Source organism: Mobula birostris, chromosome 14 (assembly GCF_030028105.1).
Source record: "Mobula birostris isolate sMobBir1 chromosome 14, sMobBir1.hap1, whole genome shotgun sequence".
Classification (NCBI taxonomy): Eukaryota; Metazoa; Chordata; class Chondrichthyes; order Myliobatiformes; family Myliobatidae; genus Mobula; species Mobula birostris.
Window position 1 is genome coordinate 16,316,920 of NC_092383.1, and position 17,903 is coordinate 16,334,822.

At 43.5% G+C, this 17,903-nt stretch overlaps 1 protein-coding gene across 1 annotated transcript in view; it reads left to right on the plus strand.

The window, feature by feature from the left end:
- Window positions 1-8,404: 8,404 nt before the first annotated feature.
- The window catches only part of LOC140209736 (NT-3 growth factor receptor-like), a 946,852-nt gene continuing 937,353 nt past the window's right edge, over window positions 8,405-17,903 (plus strand). The window contains exon 1 of the mRNA XM_072278139.1: window positions 8,405-8,869. Coding sequence (XP_072134240.1) covers window positions 8,667-8,869 — 203 coding nt within the window. The 5' untranslated portion in view covers window positions 8,405-8,666. The remainder of the gene's footprint in view (window positions 8,870-17,903) is intronic.

Sequence of the window (17,903 nt, forward strand, 5' to 3'; positions counted from 1 at the left end):
CATCTAAACCCCAGAGGCTGGCATGGTCAAGTACATAACACCTCTAGCATGAGGTACTGAAAAGAAAACTCTTGATGATGTGATGTCAATCAAGGCAGACAGAATGCTCAGTCTACATGCTCATGGTCCCAGTTGGAGGTGATGATATTTTGTTGCTTTATCCCTTGCCTAGAGTCTTGTTAAAGAGCTATAATGCATTCTAAGGATCCCACCATAGTTATAAAACTCTGGTTAGGCCACACTTGGAGTACTGTATCCAGTTCTGGTCGCCTCACTATAGGAAGGATGTGGAAGCATTGGAAAGGGTACAGAGGAGATTTACCAGGATGTTGCCTGGTTTAGAGAGTATGGATTATGATCAGAGATTAAGGGAGCTAGGGCTTTACTCTTTGGAGAGAGGGAAGATGAGAGGAGACATGATAGAGGTGTACAAGATAATAAGAAGAATAGATAGAGTGGATAGCCAGCGCCTCTTCCCCAGGGCACCACTGCTCAGTACAAGAGGACATGGCTTTAAGGTAAGGGGTGGGAAGTTCAAGGGGGATATTAGGGGAAGGTTTTTTTTACTCAGAGAGTGGTTGGTGCGTGGAATGCACTGCCTGAGTCAGTGGTGGAGGCAGATACACTAGTGAAAGTTAAGAGACTACTAGACAGGTATATGGAGGAATTTAAGGTGTGGGGGGGTTATATGGGAGGCAGGGTTTAAGAGTCGGCACAGCATTGTGGGCTGTAGGGCCTGTACTGTGTTGTACTGTTCTATGTTCTAGGACCTGGTCCTTAACACTTCTAAAGCAAAAGAGATGATCATTGACTTCAGGAGATCAAAGGACAGAGTACACACCCCCTCTATATACATGGAGAGGTAGTGGAAAGTGTGGAAAACCTAAAGTTCCTTGGAGTTATGTTGTCAAAACAGCTGACATGGACTACCAACACCTCGCTGCTTGTAAAAAAGGCACAACAAAGACTCTTCTTCCTCAGAAAACTGAAACAGGCCAAACTCCCACAAAAGCTGTTGCTTAACTTCTACAGAAGCACAACTGAAACCATCCTGACCAATAGCGCCACAGTGTGGTGTGCCAGCTGCACGGCCGCTGAGCAACAAGACCTGCATCACGTGGTGAAGGCAGCCCAGCGAGTTGTCAGGATGGAGCTCCTGGGACTGGACACCGTCTATTCTAGCAGACTCAGGAGGAAAGCAATTAGCATAACCAGAGACACCACACACCCCGACAACTCCCTGTCTGACCCGCTGAAATCCAGCAAAAGGTTCAGGACACTAAAAGCCAGAACAAATAGACTGAGGAACAGTTTCTATCCCAGAGCTGTGGCCTCCATCACACCACTCCCACAGAACAATGACTCACACTGTGAGCGCACACGGGCACACACAAGGACTCAAATACTTGCACTAACGGCACTTTGTGCATTACTGTGATATTCTGGTGCTGCTGCAGCTTAGCTATTTCATACTGTTTTTCTACTACTGTCTTGTCTTTATCTACCGCCTTATTTAATTGCCTGAGAGGAAGCCAAACAGAGTTTCATTGTACCTATGTATAATGGCAATAAAGATCATTCAATTCAATTCAATTCAATTCTCTGTTCTATAACTCATCCAAGTCGTGGGAAAAGTAGACACTTACATGAGGCTTCCCCTCTCTTGTTCTACTTGTCACTTTTAATGCCTTTCAATTTTATCCTTGACAAAGTTAATGGGTTAAAATTGTTTTCTGAATCTTTTAGTCCTTCCCCACCTCTACAGTGATGCTTGATACATTCTGAAGACTAGTGATGTTTCCACAACAAATTATCTCACTTTAAGGACTCTTTATCTTGTTATTTCATGCTCTCATTACTTATTTCTATTAATATTTGTATTTGTATAGTTTGTTGTCCTCCATGCTCTACTTGCTCTTTCATTGATCCTGTTTACAGTTACCATTCAATAGATTGCTGAGTATTTTGGCAGGAAGAAAAATCTCAGGGTTGTATGTGGTGATGTGTATGTCTCGGGGTTCTAAATTGTGACATACATGTACTCCAGTAATAACATTTACTTTCAACTAGCATTCGGAAATCTTGACTATTGACTGACCTGTCAATTTGTTCATTGCCGCAGGAAATTTTGGATACACCTAGAACAAAGAGTAAGATTACTGGTTAATTAGTAGCTACTGTGTTGTTGTTCAGGGATCCAAAATCTGCCACCTACTGCTTGACTCTGTAGTGATCAATGTGTTTGACTCTTTACTGCCCACTGAAATGGCCAAACAAGCCATTCAATTTATCGGAGAATTGGGAAAGGACGATTAGCACTGAATAACTGCTTCTGTGTGCATCCTGTGAATGAATAAATATATATATTTTTTAAATTCCCGGAGACTGTGGACTATTTTTGCATAGCAAATCCAGTGAATTGCCATAAATGGGGTCAATAGGGAAGAACAGCTCCTGTGGAAAGTTGTTTAGATCCTGCATGCCATCTTAAAAGAATCTGAGTGCTTAAAAACAAGTCCATCAGACATAGGAGCAGAATTAGACCGTTTGGCCCAACGAGTCTGCTTCGGTAGATCAAGAAGAAGGCAGTGTGGTAGAAAACATGATCCTTCAAGGGTAACTTCTCCCCCGCATGTCCATAAGCAGCTCAAGCCACAACAGTACATAACCAGTGAGTTTTGTTATTCTTTCATGTATTAATAACCCAAAAGCTGATGATCGAGAAGAAACACAGAGCCAATGATATGTTTGTTTTCTGGAATTCCCATAACATGAGTTCTATTCAATGATGCAATCGTACAAACAGAATTAGCCAACATACCATATAATTCCATGCAGTTATTTGTTGGTTTATTCATTCATTCATTCATTCAGTCGTCTATTTACTTCAGTGTCTGTTTGTTTTTCCTTTTAAGTTTATTGCAGTGAGACTGATTGGCTGATTCCCTCCTTCATTTGCATGTGGCATCTTCCCACACATTCATTCACTGCATTCCTGTGCATCCCTGACCCTCTCACTGTACAAATACTCAAAATATTTTCACACGTACTTTCTCCTATAGCCCTTCAATGATCTGCTTTGTCACTTAAATCAATCGGAGACAAAAAAAAATGAACTGACAGAATTATGACCTCCTGGTATTTTGAATGTGAAGAATATTCAGAATGAGGAAATAAATTCCAATGAATAGACTGAATGTTTTTTATATAGCATCTAAAACCATCAGGGTTTTATTCTAATAAATCTGGTAACTCAATTTTAGATCTCTCTCTCTCTCTCTCTCCCTCTCTCCCTCTCTTGCTCTTTGTCTCTCTCCATTTCACACTCTATCTCTCTCCCACTCTTCTCTCTCTCCCACTCTTTCTCTCTCTCCCTTTTCCTCTGCACACGTTCTATTCAAAGAGAAAGAATTGCAAGATCATTAGAATACAAAAGAGACCATTAATTCCATGTCAGCTTTTCATAGAGCTAAGACACGCTCCTCCACTGATTCTCCTCAGTCTGGAGATTTTCCCAACATCACAGAAAGCAGATTTCGGCTACACCACCCCCACAGTATGTCATCAAGACAGCTGAATGTACTGGATAAAGCAAAGTGTACTTCATTGCTGGCGTTGATAGAACTGGTGCCTCACTTAGGTTCCTGACCTATGAGGCTGTCTGCAATCGCACATTCTCCATATTTGTGGGCATGACCACTATCTCACTACTTTTTGTTTTCTATTTTTGCACTACTTATTTAATTCAACTTTTTAAATATATATGTACTTACTGTAATTTACAGTTTTTGTGATTATGTATCACAATGTACTGCTGCCGCATAAGAACAAGTTTCATGACGTATGCCAGTGATATTAAACCTGATTCTGATTTTGATTCTGAGCTGCTGGGGTTGTCAGGAGAACACACTATCAGATTAGTGTCAGATTAGTGTACATAGTATGGATTTAGATGAACGAGAAATTGACTAGTTTGCCCTTTAGAAAGCTGACATGGACTTTGTAGGCCATTTGCATGCTTTGTAACTATGAGTTATAAGGATTCCAAGCCCTAAATAATCTTGGAACCAATCACATATCTTGTCAAAGGAGACACAAAAGACTGTAGATGCTGGAATCTGGAGCAACATGTGATCTGCTGGAAGAACTCAATGGGTTGAGCTGAATTTGTGGGAGGAAAGGACTTGTCAATGTTCTGGGTTTTGATGCAGGATTTCAACCCAAAACATCATCAGCTCCTTTCCTCCTACATATGCTGCTTGACCCACTAAATTATTCCAGCTGATTACTTGTTGCTGCATACCTAGCCTGCGTGTTCCAATGCACTCAGATCACTGACATCTAAGTAACAAAGAGAAAACTATCCAGGTGAATCTACAACAGAGAGAAATCCAATCCAACTAATTCGCAGTTCACTAATCCTTCACAATCATCAGAATCAGAACCAGGTTTAATATCATCGGCATATGTCGTGAGATTTGTTAACTTTGTGGCAGCAGTACAATGCAATACATGATAAATAAACAAAAATAAAGGAATTATAGTAAGTATATATATTTGTATATTCAACAGTTAAATTAAGATAAGTCATGCAAAAAGGTAGTGTTCATGGGTTCAATGTCCATTTAGAAATCAGGTGGCAGAGGGGAAGAAGCTGTTCCTGATTCACTGAGTGTGTGCCTTTAGGCTTCTGTACTTCCTTCCTACTGGTAACAATTAGAAGAGGTTAGGTAATGGAAGATATTGTTTACTATGCTTTCAGCAACTATTGTCTGACCAATATTAATATACACTTCTATTGATATTGGTCAGACAATAGACTTAGAGTAGACAGCCAGTGCCTTGTTCCCAGTGTGGCAATGGCTAATACCAGAGGATAACCTTGTAAAGTGCGTAGAGGAAAGCTTAGGGAAGGTGTCAGGGATATTTTTTTTACACAAGTGTCTTGAACACAGTGCCCCATGAGTGGTGATTGAGCCTGATACATTAGGGGCATTTAAGAGACTCGTGGAGAGACATGTGGATGAAAAAAGAATGGGAGGGTTATAGGCTATGTAGGAGGAAGGGTTAGAATGATCATGGAATGTGTTAATATACGTTGACACATCATGATCCAAAGAACCTGTACTGTGCTGGATTGTTCTCCGTACTTGGTTTTAATATCTTAAATGTGATATGCCGGGGTGAGGGGGCGGGTGGTATTTGCTATATTACTGCAGTCTTGGTCCAACTGTGGGCAAAAGAAAACTAAAAACCAGAGAGCATTGCAGTTACCTTGCATCTTTTATCTATAAACTGAGGATGCCTGAAGTATTTCATAGCTGGCGAGTTACATGTACAAAATGCTGGAGGATCTCACCAGGTCAGATAGCATCAATGGAAAGGAATAAACAGTTGATGTTTCGGGTCGTGTCTCTTCATCAGGACGTGTTTACGTTCATAGTTAGTGAGTTAAGGATTGTAATAAAGCCAATGTTACAGTGTAAAAGGTTCACCAGCCAAAAGGTCCATAATAAATGGCAACAGACTTTATAGTGATTGCATGTTAATTGGGCTGTTCTGAAGGAGATGACAGGTAAGGTATTAGGCAAGGCAATAGAGATTAGGTTAGATTATGAGAACACGCAGTCCTCTTTTATTGCCATTTAGTAATGCATGCATTAGGAGATGATACAATATCCCTCCGGTGTGATATCACAGAAACACAGGGCAGACCAAGACTGAAAAACTAACAAAAACCACATAATTATAACATATAGTTACAACAGTGCAACAATACCATAACTTGATGAAGAACAGGCCATGGCACAGTTAAAAAGTTCAAAGTCTCTCGAAAGTCCCACATCTCACGCAGACTGGAGAAGGAAGAAAACTCTCCCTGCCATGCCTGACCACAGTCCGACTCTGAGTCGTCTGAAAACTTCGAGCCTCCGATCAGCCCTCTGACACCGAGTACCGAGCACCATCTCTATCCGAACGCTTCGACCTCAGCCTCGGTCACCAGCAGCAGGCAAAGTGGGAATTTTGGGGCCTTCCCTCCGGAGATTCTCGATCGCACAGTAGCAGCGGCAGCGAACCAGTGATTGGCCTTTACCACTTTGAGGTATGAACAGCCTTCTCTAATAGAAAACAGCAATGAAATTGTGGCATTGCGGTGGTTCTCAACTTTTTTTATGCCATGGACCAATGCCATTAAGCAAGGGATCCTTGGAAACCTCTGACCCAGAGCACTGTGTTCTCTGGAGTGAAACTGAACCTTTTATGCACCATCTGACCTAAACAAGACTGTCATTAATTGATCCATAGCTGACACTGTTCCAAGACCCACTGATCAGATGAAAGTGACTGCCATTGAAATAAAGGTTGTATTTCACAGCTGGTGGCACCTAAGACATAGAAGAAGAATTAGGCGGTTCGGTCCATCATGTTTGCTCTGCAGAAGTGATAATAAAAAAAACTTTAAACCAATGGGAATTGGGAAGGAGGGGGTGTGACTGTCCGATGGTTGGAGTCACACCTCACACAAAGGAAGATGGTTGGGTGATCTAATGTTCTCACCCTTAGGCCCCTGCAGCAAATTTGGTCAGTATTTTTCCTCAGACCAACTTCCTTTTGTTACTTCATTGAAGAACTTGCTCTTTCATGACGTCTACACACTCCTCAATTCTATTATCCTCGGATAATGATGCAGCAAGACATTGGAAACAAATAGATGTAGGCTGGCATGTGACAAGTAGTATTTACAAGTTGTGGTGCCAAGCAATGGCCATCTCCAACAAGAATAAGTCTAATAAATAGCCAATGATTTCAACATTAGCTTCAGATCTCCCTTCCCCAGCAATCTGGAGGTTCTGGAGTCTTTCTGGGCTAGCCTCATAAATAGTTTGGCTGCAAGAGCAGTCAAGATGCTAGGGTTCATGTGGTAAGTGACTTCCATCTTGACTCATCAAATCACATCCACCAATCCCAATGCACAATCCAAGTGAATGTGGCAAAAAACATTCAGAAGGCTCAAAGCTATTCAAGTTATCTAACTGATCACCTACAACCCCTCTCCTTCATGGCCTTTCCCCTCTCTCATGGCAATGAATTGCCTCTTCGTTCTCCTCTCTCTTCCTCCCTACCTCCCTCATTGCCTCTCTCTGAGACAGTCCCTATTCACCCACTACTTCACTATGGGACCATCCTCCTATGTCACTCACTGATTCCCTCTGGGACGTCCCCTCTACCTCCCTCACTGTCTCCCTCTGGAACATCTCCAATTCCCCAATTACCTTACTTTGGTACCACATCCCCATCTCCCCCGCTACCTCCCTCTGCCCCTCCACCTCCCTCTGTCCCCTCCATCTCCCTCACTGCTTCCCTCTAGGGCATCCCCTCTTTCCTCAGTACCTCTCTCTGAGTTATCCTCTCCATTTCCCTCTCTACCCCATCTGAAGCATACCTCCATCTCCCCCATTACTTCCCTCAGGGACATCTCTTCCATCTCTCTCGCTGCCTCCCTTGGGACCTCCCCTCCGTTTCCCCACTTAGTCCCTTTGTAATCCCCCCTCCACCTGTCTATCTCTGGGACCACCTGCTCCCCCGCTTCTCGCCCCCTCCCTCAATGGCTCCCAAGGACCCCTCCACCTTTCTCACTGCCTGTCTCTGGAAACCCCTATCGCCTATTCTCTCGAGGTTTTCCCTCCTGCCTGTGTGAATTATCCCCTCTCTCTTTTTTGCTATCTCTCTCTCTTCCACTCTCTCTCTCCCTCCTTCTCTCTTTCTCCGCTTTGCACTTTTCCTGATTTCCTCAAAATCTTTTGCCGGATTTGTGCATTAGCCACTCAACGGCGCAGTGCTCCGAGCGACCTGCCTCGGTCCTACAGCCCTGGGCTCAATTCCAGCTTCCCTCAGCCTTTGAGAATGAGGCAGTAATTCCTTCGACACTTGCAATATTGGCGTATCGCAGCTGAGACGTAGCTGCCTGCGATTTATAACTTTCGAGGGCGAAATCTTTGAAGATTGGGTAAATAACAACTGTTTGCAACGGTGTCGTCGGAAACCCCGGAGAGGAGGTGGAAGGGGTGGACGATGGGGCTTCGACCCCACACACACGGGCGGCGATGATGCAAAGGATTGGAAATTTATAAACCGTAGCTCGCCCCCAGCCTCCGCTTCACATCATATCTCTCTCATCACGTCTCCTCTGTGGACCCGCACGCAGCATCCGTGCGTCACCGTAGCTCAGTCTAACTCGGTGGCATGTAGCTGCTGAACCCCGCCGCCGGATTGCGATCATTTCCCGGACTCCCCTGAAGGTTTTTTTTTTCTCATTTTCACTGGGATTTTCCCGTTCTGAACGCTGGTCAGTTCCTGCTCTGAGCTGGTTTCAACCCCCCCCCCCCTTCCTTCCCCGACAACCACTTACCCTGTGATTGCAGCGGCTGCTTCCAGCAGATGACTTTATTTATCTTTCTTCTTTGAAAGAGCATCGAAGGGACGAATGTGATAAAAAAAAGGAAGAAAAGGCGCGCAGATGGGAGGATGTTTTGAAGGGGGGAACCGGTTTCTCCTGTCTGATCTTATCTGACACCCCCCCCCCACACCCCGTCTCTCCTGTATATGGGAGTGCATTATCGGCTGGAAAGGCTTCGAACAAGCTGTAACAGTTTCAGACACTGACCATGTCGGGTTGGCCTGCCCTACCCTCTCGGGGAATTCTGTGGAGGATTTTGTGGGTTTCTTGCAGTTTGCAGAACTGTTTCTGGGTTCTGGGCTGCCCGGGTAACTGTAAATGTAAAATCAGCCAGATTTACTGCAATCAACCCGATAATGTCACCATCTTCCCGGTCCTGGATTTGCAAGAGATGGCGAACGTCACAGAAATGTGAGTAAGACTTGTCTTATTGCCCTAAAATGTGAGTCTTGTTTCAATTTCCTTGCACATACCTTGCGGGCAGTGAACACGCTCGTTGTGGACGCGGGTCGATCGCCCGCCGACCTTCTTTGGGCCAGAAAGGTGCGAGTTTTGACTGACTGCTTAGTTGCAAATAGAGAAATGTAAACCAGACGAGAGAAGCCGCGGCCGGAGCTAATTGCGATAGCTGGAAGTTAGAATACATTCTTGGATTTGGAGACTGTTTCATTCCTAACTGCACTGCAGCTAAAGCAGAAACCCATCGTGCTACCTGATGTGTTTTTTTTTCAATCTTGAGAAAACTAAGTAAAACGAAATCAAGATGATAATGGACATTTGTAGAAAACTGTAGCAGAATTTTAAAGAAGTAAGGTCAGTGCGCCTGGTGCTGGTGTTTAGTGTTCACTGCTTGGATGTGCCAGTGGCGGGGACGCGTAGGTTAAAGGCAGAATCTGTACCCTTATCAAAAAAAAAACTTTCTCCCGATCACCTCCACCCCAGCGCATTCACTGATCGCATTCGTCCAGTGTATAGGCGCCTGTGCATCTCGTTCCATCGCCAGCTTCACACTGCAGGCACCTGGAGGCAGTGAGAAACAGGAATGAAACCACAGAAATCTGCAGTACACGGGGGATGCTGCGGCGGCTTTATTGTCAAACATTTCAGACACTACAGGCATTAAGACACGATCTTCAAATTAGTAATCCCAGTAACTTCAGACCGCCCGAGAGGGGAGGAGGGATCTGGCGACATTGAGCTAATTTAGTGCCCTCCGTGATCCACCAGGCCCGCCAACTCCCCCCACCCCCACACACACTTCGCCACTTCCTCGCATCCCAGTGTCTGTCTCCATCTGAAACCTTGTCTCACAGTTTTGGGGATCAACCCTTCCCTTTCTGCGTCGCTGTGTGTCTCTATCTGTCTGTTCTGGTCTGAATAACTGTTTAGGTCCGACTTTCAATCCTTTCTCCACTCAAGAGTCCTTATTTTAGCATTTGGCCCTCTTTCTCTCTCGGTTTTGTTTTCTATCCGTGGCAGCACCCCACCCCCTTCCCCAGGTATCTGTCGTTCCCTAATTCCCCCACTTCTGACCTAGTGATTGTCAGTTTCCCTTCCTCAGACCACATATTTCAGTCCCCTCGACTCCTGCTTTCCATTAATTGACAGTCAGGGCGACTCGCCCTGGCCTCCAATTCGGACAATTTGGGGTGCAAATTCCTATTAATAACAATCGGAGCTGACACTTCAGCACCATTCTAGGAGGAGTGCTGAACTGTCAAATGAGGCATGACAGCGAAGTCTCATTTACTCTCTCACCTGGACAAGATCACTACAATGGTCATATCTCCGGGAAGGGCGGGAAGTTGTTGCTAACCAATAGTTTACTAAACATGCCGGTTAATCGCAATTTCTGTTTATGGAATTGTCCCACAATGGTTGTCATATTTCAATACCAATGCACTTTGGAACATCTGGTGAAGTACATTATATTCTTCTTTCCTCTGTCCTCCTGTCCTCTTCCCTGGCAAATGGCAATCTGGTCTGGAATCCCTCACCGACTGGGATGCGAATAATTAATTCTCTTGCCCTTGACACACTGCCTGTTTGGCGGTAGTTCATTCTGATGATACCGCTTACCCACGTCCCCTTCATTAGCATTTCCCCTTCAAAAGACCGGACGGGGACGCAATTTCCGCACTGGTGAACTTTGCTGTAACTGTGGCGAATGTCGCTTGGAGAGGTTTGGACCAACACCCGCCCTTTAATGTGAAGACAGACTGGTCTTAAAAGTCCATCGTCAACCCCACGGGAGATAATAACAGGTAAAGTTCACGGCTGTGCCTTCTACACATTTTCATATTTAATTTATTTCTATGACTCATATAAGCAAAAGTAAAAAATTGCAGGTTGTTTTGTCAGTAATCTTGCCCTACCCTGGAACGTCAGTGGAACTCTCCCATCTGCCGTCCCTTTCAGTAGTCACTCGGTCACTGGCGCTTCATCACAGGCACCATGGACACTTTATTATTTTGGACATTTGCGGGGCTCTGACGTGATTGTTCGGTCTGGGGATCGGCAAGATGCTTGATGCAACAGCAGGTCTAGCTACCAACACATAGGGGAGGCTGCAGGACAACATTTTAAATCGGCTCTTGTACTGTGCCGAAGCGTTAGTATACTGCACCTCTGCTTCAGGACAGCTGCACGATTTGAGCACAGCTAAAGCGACGTCCCCCGCGTTAGGACCTCTACTCTTCCCCCGTTCCAGTGTTGCCGGGTGTCAGGAGTTAACGCGTGCTCTAACGTAAAGTTTAGACTCGTGACGCCGGGTTTGAACTCTGGAGACATCGAAAACGTGTTTCTGGACTGGGATTGGGATCTCCCAGGTTACAGTAACAGACTTGCCTAAAATGAGGCTTTTAAAATTTGCTTCGTGCCGAAAGACGAGCATTGTATAAGCAGTTGGTACGAATAGGAAAAGTTATTTTTTTTGCAAATAATTCAGTATTCAGTGTTCAACCAAGTTGCGGGTGCATTTACGGTCATTTAATCACACACGGAGCCTTTGCTTTTAGTTAATCGTCACAGTAGGTATTAGAACACAAAATGTTCGGGTTGAGACACAATGAGCGAGTGTCAGCGATGCAAAAGGTCTCTTATACCTCCCGGGTTTTCAGCCACAATAGGATCCTTGAGAGAGAGACAGCAAGGTCAAGAAAAGCCATAATCTCCTCCCTCCCCACTTTGGCTCCGGCAACAGTGCCAGGGTTCAAACTCCAGTTGATCAGGTGTTAAGTTAGAAATGACCTAAACCATACTGGAAGTAAAAGCAGAAAACTGGTGGCAATGCTCGTCAGAACAAGCAGCACACGTGGGTCAGTTAAACTCCACGTTCTTTGGCCAGCATTTAGACAGCTTCAAGAGTTAACTATGTACTGATTCCACAGATGGTGCTCGACCTGTTGAGTACATCTAATATACTGTAAGTAGTTGAGTTCTCGCTCCTATATTCGCTATTCTTAAAACTGATTCACTTTCACACTTTGTTTTAGAGTTATAAAGTACGGAAACAGGTCCAACTTGGTCCCACGGCGACCAAGGTATCTGCGCTTCCCAAATCTCTCTCTAATCCCTTACTCTCCATGTACCGGTCTAAATATTTTAAATGGTCTAATTGTACCCAACTCTACTACTACCTTAAACATAAGGCCATAAAACATTGGAGCAGAATTAGGCCATTCATTCATTCTACTCTTCCATTCCATTAAGGCTGGTAAGACCCCCTCCCCCCAAACCCATTCTCCTGCCTCTATGCAGCACCCTTTGGCTTAATAAACTCTTCCTCATCCCAGGTTTAAAGGGACGTTCTTGTATTCTGAGACCGTCCCCTCTGGTCCCAGACTCCCCAACAATAGGAAACACCCTCTCCACTTTCACTCCATCTAGACCTTTCAATATTCGATAGGTTTCAATAAGATCCTCCCTCATTCTGCTAAACTCCAGTGAGTATAGGTCCAGAGCAATCAAACGCTCCTTCTGACAGCCCTCTCTATATACCCACCACCCTCACTGTGTATCTGTCCCTCGGATCCCCTTTCAATATTTCCCCTCTCGCTTTAAGGCTCCGGCCTTTGGCTTGAGACTCACCTACCCTGGGGAAGAAAGACTGTGACCCTCTACATATTCTGAAGAATAAATACCACGAACGAAGCAAACACGGAACTAAAGGGAAAAGCAGAATGTAAATACAGTGACGAACCTACAAATAGAGCTTGTGTATGGTAGAGCTGGTGAGGGAGAGAAATAAACCAGGCCAAAGAAAGGCTCAGGAAGTCGGACAGGCTGTGATAGTGATGGACTGGGAAATCGCATCAGTGACACTGTGTTACACCGAGGAAGACTGGAGCTCACTAGTTGATATTTAACGGAGTATCCCCTCGTTAAACATTGAACAAAATCGGTGTGTTTATCAGTATAGTAGTTTATTGCTATAGGCAAACCACCCTTCTTAAGTTTTTAAGTCGGATCACGAATTGGTATAAAATCATCTCAAGGTCATGGGCGCAAAATTATCATTCAACGTACCTTGAACAAATGCTATGCTTTTCAGGGAAAAGTAATTGCTTAATAGCAATCTATTGAAAGCCGAATTAAATTTAACCGCCCAATATTGCTCCTGCGATGTTCTGGTAACAACTGTAAATAAAAACGACTGAACCATTGTGGACAGCAGGGCGCTGAGCTAGTCAATAACCCCACAGATGGAGTGGTTTCAGGCTTTGCCAAAGACGGAATCTTGAGTCGACGAACGTGTTCTAAGCTCGTCTCCGGGGATATACGCGCAGGCACATAAACATACGCGCCGCTGCTGCGTTGAAACATCTCAGCGCGCACAGTTGAGAGTGCGCGCACAGTTCAGAAGTACTCTCTGCAATTCTGAATGCAAGATAACAAAAAGGGGGTAATTTTAATTTGACCAGATTCTGTGATCTAGGATACAATTACAAAGGGACTTTTTGCAACCAGACGCATTGTGTAATTTCAAAGTTGTATAACGTAATCCAGAAACACAAGGACAAAGTAAAATATTGGAAGTTCGTCGTGCGTAGTGTCGCAGGCAGGAAAATGACTCGCTTCCACCTCGGTTCTGTGAGCTTCCATTTCCCTTTAACGTAAAACGAGGGCATTCAGCCACACAAATCTACACTATTGGTACTGTCCCATCAATCTCATTTCCCCCTATTATTTTCCAATAACGTTATCACTGCTGCTGAAGGAGCCAATGAGAGATCTGCAGAGGCTAAGCAGGATATGATTGGTGCGATGGCGCTGAACGGGATGTTCAGAGTATTTCTGCTGTTTACGGATACCCTCTAATTACTCTTAGTACAATATAGACACTGGAGGTGATCTATGCATTCACAAATGTTTCTTCCCCGTCTTGAGTGGTCACAGCCAAGGGAATACCTTGAGCCAGAAGAGGTGTTACATTCTTGAAGCACTTTCCCTGATGGTGCAGTGAATGTTTTTGGGAGTCTGATATGAGGCAGGGAAATGATGATGTATTCAGATGATGATATAAACCACACACCAGACTGTGTCGGGTGGGATCAGAGGGTCGACTTGGCCTTACACAGAGTACTACTGTTGCTTGGCCTATTGGAAATATGCAAAGGTCAATCGGCATCTGAAATGAATGGTAATATTTCTGAGTGAAGCGTTATAACAGTGAGTTGTCTTACTAAGGCTGATATTTAATAGAGCAACCCATAAGAAGCTGGAAGAGCTTAGTGGGGAGGTAGCATCTATGGAGAAAAAATTGACAGTTAACCTTTCAAGTGGAGACCATTCACCTGTTCTTTATCTTGAGTCCAGATAAAAGTTCTTGACCTGACATGCCAACTGTCCATTTCAGTCTTTGGATGCTACTTTGCCCATTGAATTATTCAGCATTTTGTGTGCTGCTGCCTGTGCCTGTGATACCCAGTAGACGGTGACACAGGATGTTGTGGGACTATTCCCCTGATGCTTCTGGTTGAAAAGATTGCAGGACCCTGAAATTTCTGTATCCACGACACAACCATTCCAAAGATGTACTGTACATGTTAGTAAGCTGTGGGCATGCTATGTTGCTGCTGGAAGTGTGGAGGCACTTTTGGGCTGCCCTCAGCACATCCTCGGAGTGTGTTGGTCATTGACTCAATGCATTTCATACTGCGTACGTGTCACAGATGCTAATCTTAAACTTCTGGTAAATACTTAGAAATGACACTGTTTATTGAGAGCAATCTGTCAGAAGTTAACAAGAAAATCCATGGAATGCACAAGGGAATAGTCCAATAGCTCAGTGTAACTGTATAGAGTTATTGGATCTATTTTTATAAATGTAACTCTTGAATCTACCACAGGCCTGCCAAGTGGTAGAGTTCAGTTGGTGAGGTGATGGTGTCTAATAAACATAATGTATTATCTTAAAATGGCCTTATTTTGTTTTGCGGAACAACTCTAATAAATCAACTGAACAATAGGTTTGTGGATCTGGCAAAGAACATCCAAATGATGCTGCTAAACATTTGAAGAGATTGCGGCATCCATTTCTTCCGATTAGCATATAGATAGAATTGGTTGTGATTATATTGATCCATCTCAATGTATAAAGAGCTCAATGCTTACACATATTCCCATCTAATGATTATATGTATGCTTTTTCAAATCTAATTAACATTCTCGGTCACTTTGAAATCTATGATCCTGATTTTAAAATGACTTTCTCTATAGGTACCTGTCATTTTTTTGGCCAGATGTAATAAATAATTAATACCTATTAGATGCATTAGCACTGTGAATGCACCACTGATGAGGTAAGGTTAGCCTGACTCTGGGTTTTTAGACCATCAGACATAGGAGCAGAATTAGGCTATTTGACCTATTGGGTCTGTTCCGCAATTCCATTATGGCTGATGTATTATCCCTCTCAACCCTCATTCTGCTGCCTGCTCCCCATTACCTTTGATGCCTTATCTGCTCAAGGATCTATCAACCTCAGTTTTAAATGTTCTCAATGACTTGGCCCCCACAGCCATCTGTGGCAATGGATTCACCACCCGCTGGTTAAAGACATTTCTCCTCATCCCTATTCTAAAGGGACATTCTTCTATTCTGAAGCTTCTGGTCTTCAGCTCCCCCATTCCAGGAAACATCCTCTCCACATCCATTCCATGTAGGCCTTTCAATAGTCGGTAAGTTTCAGGGATAATTTTCTTGGGGGTGGAATTTTGTTTTGCTGTGTGCGAGCGTGTGTCACAAACTAGTCCTTTATTTAATGCTGTTGTAATCTCTAAGTGGGTTCTGAGGGCGTGGATTGGTCCTTATTAATTGGGTACAAAAATATATGGCAATACAAATAGTGCAGATGGAGAGGTTGTGCGGCCTTATGTCCAGTTCAAGGTTTGCTTCTGAAACAAAGTGTTTGAAGTCCTGAAGAAGGGTCTCAACCTGAAACATTGACTGTTTATTCATTTCCATAGATGCTGCCTGACCGGCTGTGTTCCTCTGGCCTTTTTGTATGTGCATGTTTGAAGAAGGTCTTTTTCCTCCACCCTAAGTGTCTTTTCCTTTCTGAAAAAGATTCCTTGCTTTGTTTGTAAACTAATTGCAGCAGTAAATTGTTTCATGAAGAGAGAGGGTGATAGTCCAATGACTATAGACACTGGTTGAATTTTACCAAACCATCAGAGCAATAAGGTTCCCATGACTGATTTGCTATTTGCGCTAACTGGACTCAGTTAAGTGAAGCTTGGCTTCAGTTATTTGTCTGGATTGCCTGCGCTATAAGGGAATATTCACCTCGGGTTATGGCTTATGATCATGATATAGAGATGCATAATAGAATGTCTAGTTCTTTTGTTTTGGCAGGCTCCTAATACCACTGAGTCACTGGCATTACTCTGCTCTTGTATTCTTGAGCTCACATAAACCTTCCGCATGATTGAGTAATTCATTTTAAGCTATTGATCTAATTAGAGTCAACTTTATTTAGTTTATGCTCTAACAATTATAGGAAAGTAAAGTTTTCACAATAATCTTGTCTTTTCATGTGCTAAAAACAGATTCTAAATGCATCTTTAATAGAAGTGTTGCTTATACGGATTAATTACAGGATCTGTAATGAATGTGCCATTGAACCCCATTGTGTTTCCAAATCTGGGTGCTACTTAAATAATTCATTGTGCAGGGGGTACTCAGTAATTAAGCCTACTTGGGATGATATAGAGCAGTGTGCTATAAAATGCAGAGTGGATTGTTTGAATGCCTCCCTGACCTCAGATCAGAAAACAAAAAGTCAGCAATGAATTCAAATGTGTTTTCAACAGGCGAAGAGTGAACACAGTATCTTCAAATATACATTACAGGTTCAATCAGCGGGCTCTATTGAACATCATATAACCTAGTGGTTCATATATAGAGAGGTAATGATTCCTATTCACGCAGTGGTTTCTCACACAGCAGTCAAGCATTCTTATCAATGGGTGGTATCTATTTGACCACAGTCTGATGCTCCTGTTGTTCTTGTAATATTCTGTTTCTTCGTGTGTTGTTCATGTCCAGTGCTTACCAATATTCTTTCTTTTAAATAACATTTCCAATAGACAATCAATTTAGGAAGGACTGCATGAAGAGTAATTTGTTTAAACCTAACTCTGCCATATGGTTCAGATTTGTAGCTTATGTGAAAACTTGGTAAAATTTATCTTGCTCTTTTTACTTTGCTGTTTAATGGTCTTCCTGATTACAGTTATTTCCTATTTTATAAGATAGAATAAACTACTGAATGATTATAGTTGGCTTGAGAAAATTCAATAACCAGTCTGCCACTTCCTGGTATACTCAAAATTATAATATTGTGAAACTGCATATGTTAAAGAAAGAGGATATTCAGCCCATCAAGTCCATGTGGCTCTTTTAGGACAATCCAGCCAACCTCATTCCCCGTACCCTTTCGGGTAGGTTTCCCCAGTGCTGTATAGAACATAGAATTGTCCAGTACAGGAGGAGGCCCTTCAGCCCACGATACCTGTGCCAGACATGATGCCAGATGGAACTAACCCCATCTACCTGCTGAGGATCGATATCCCTCCATTCCCTTCATATTTATGTGTCTCTCTGAATGCCTCTTAAATGCTGTCATCATGCCTGTATCTGCCACTGCTCCTGCTAGCACTTTCCAGATAACAACCAATCTGTATATCAAAAGCCTTCCCTGTGCACCTCCCTTAAATTTTACCCATCTCACCATAAAGCTATGCTTCCTCAATTCTTCTTTGAAGGGCTTCAGTGATACACCGTTCTTCCATAAAGTGAGTTCCAGACCATATTCATCCTGCATACGAAACAAAATCCCTCGTATCCATCTGTGCATTTTGACTCTCTTATTGCACTACCGACTGTCTGCAGAATCCACCCTACATCTCACCGAGCTAATTTCAGCTAACTCTCTGACCTT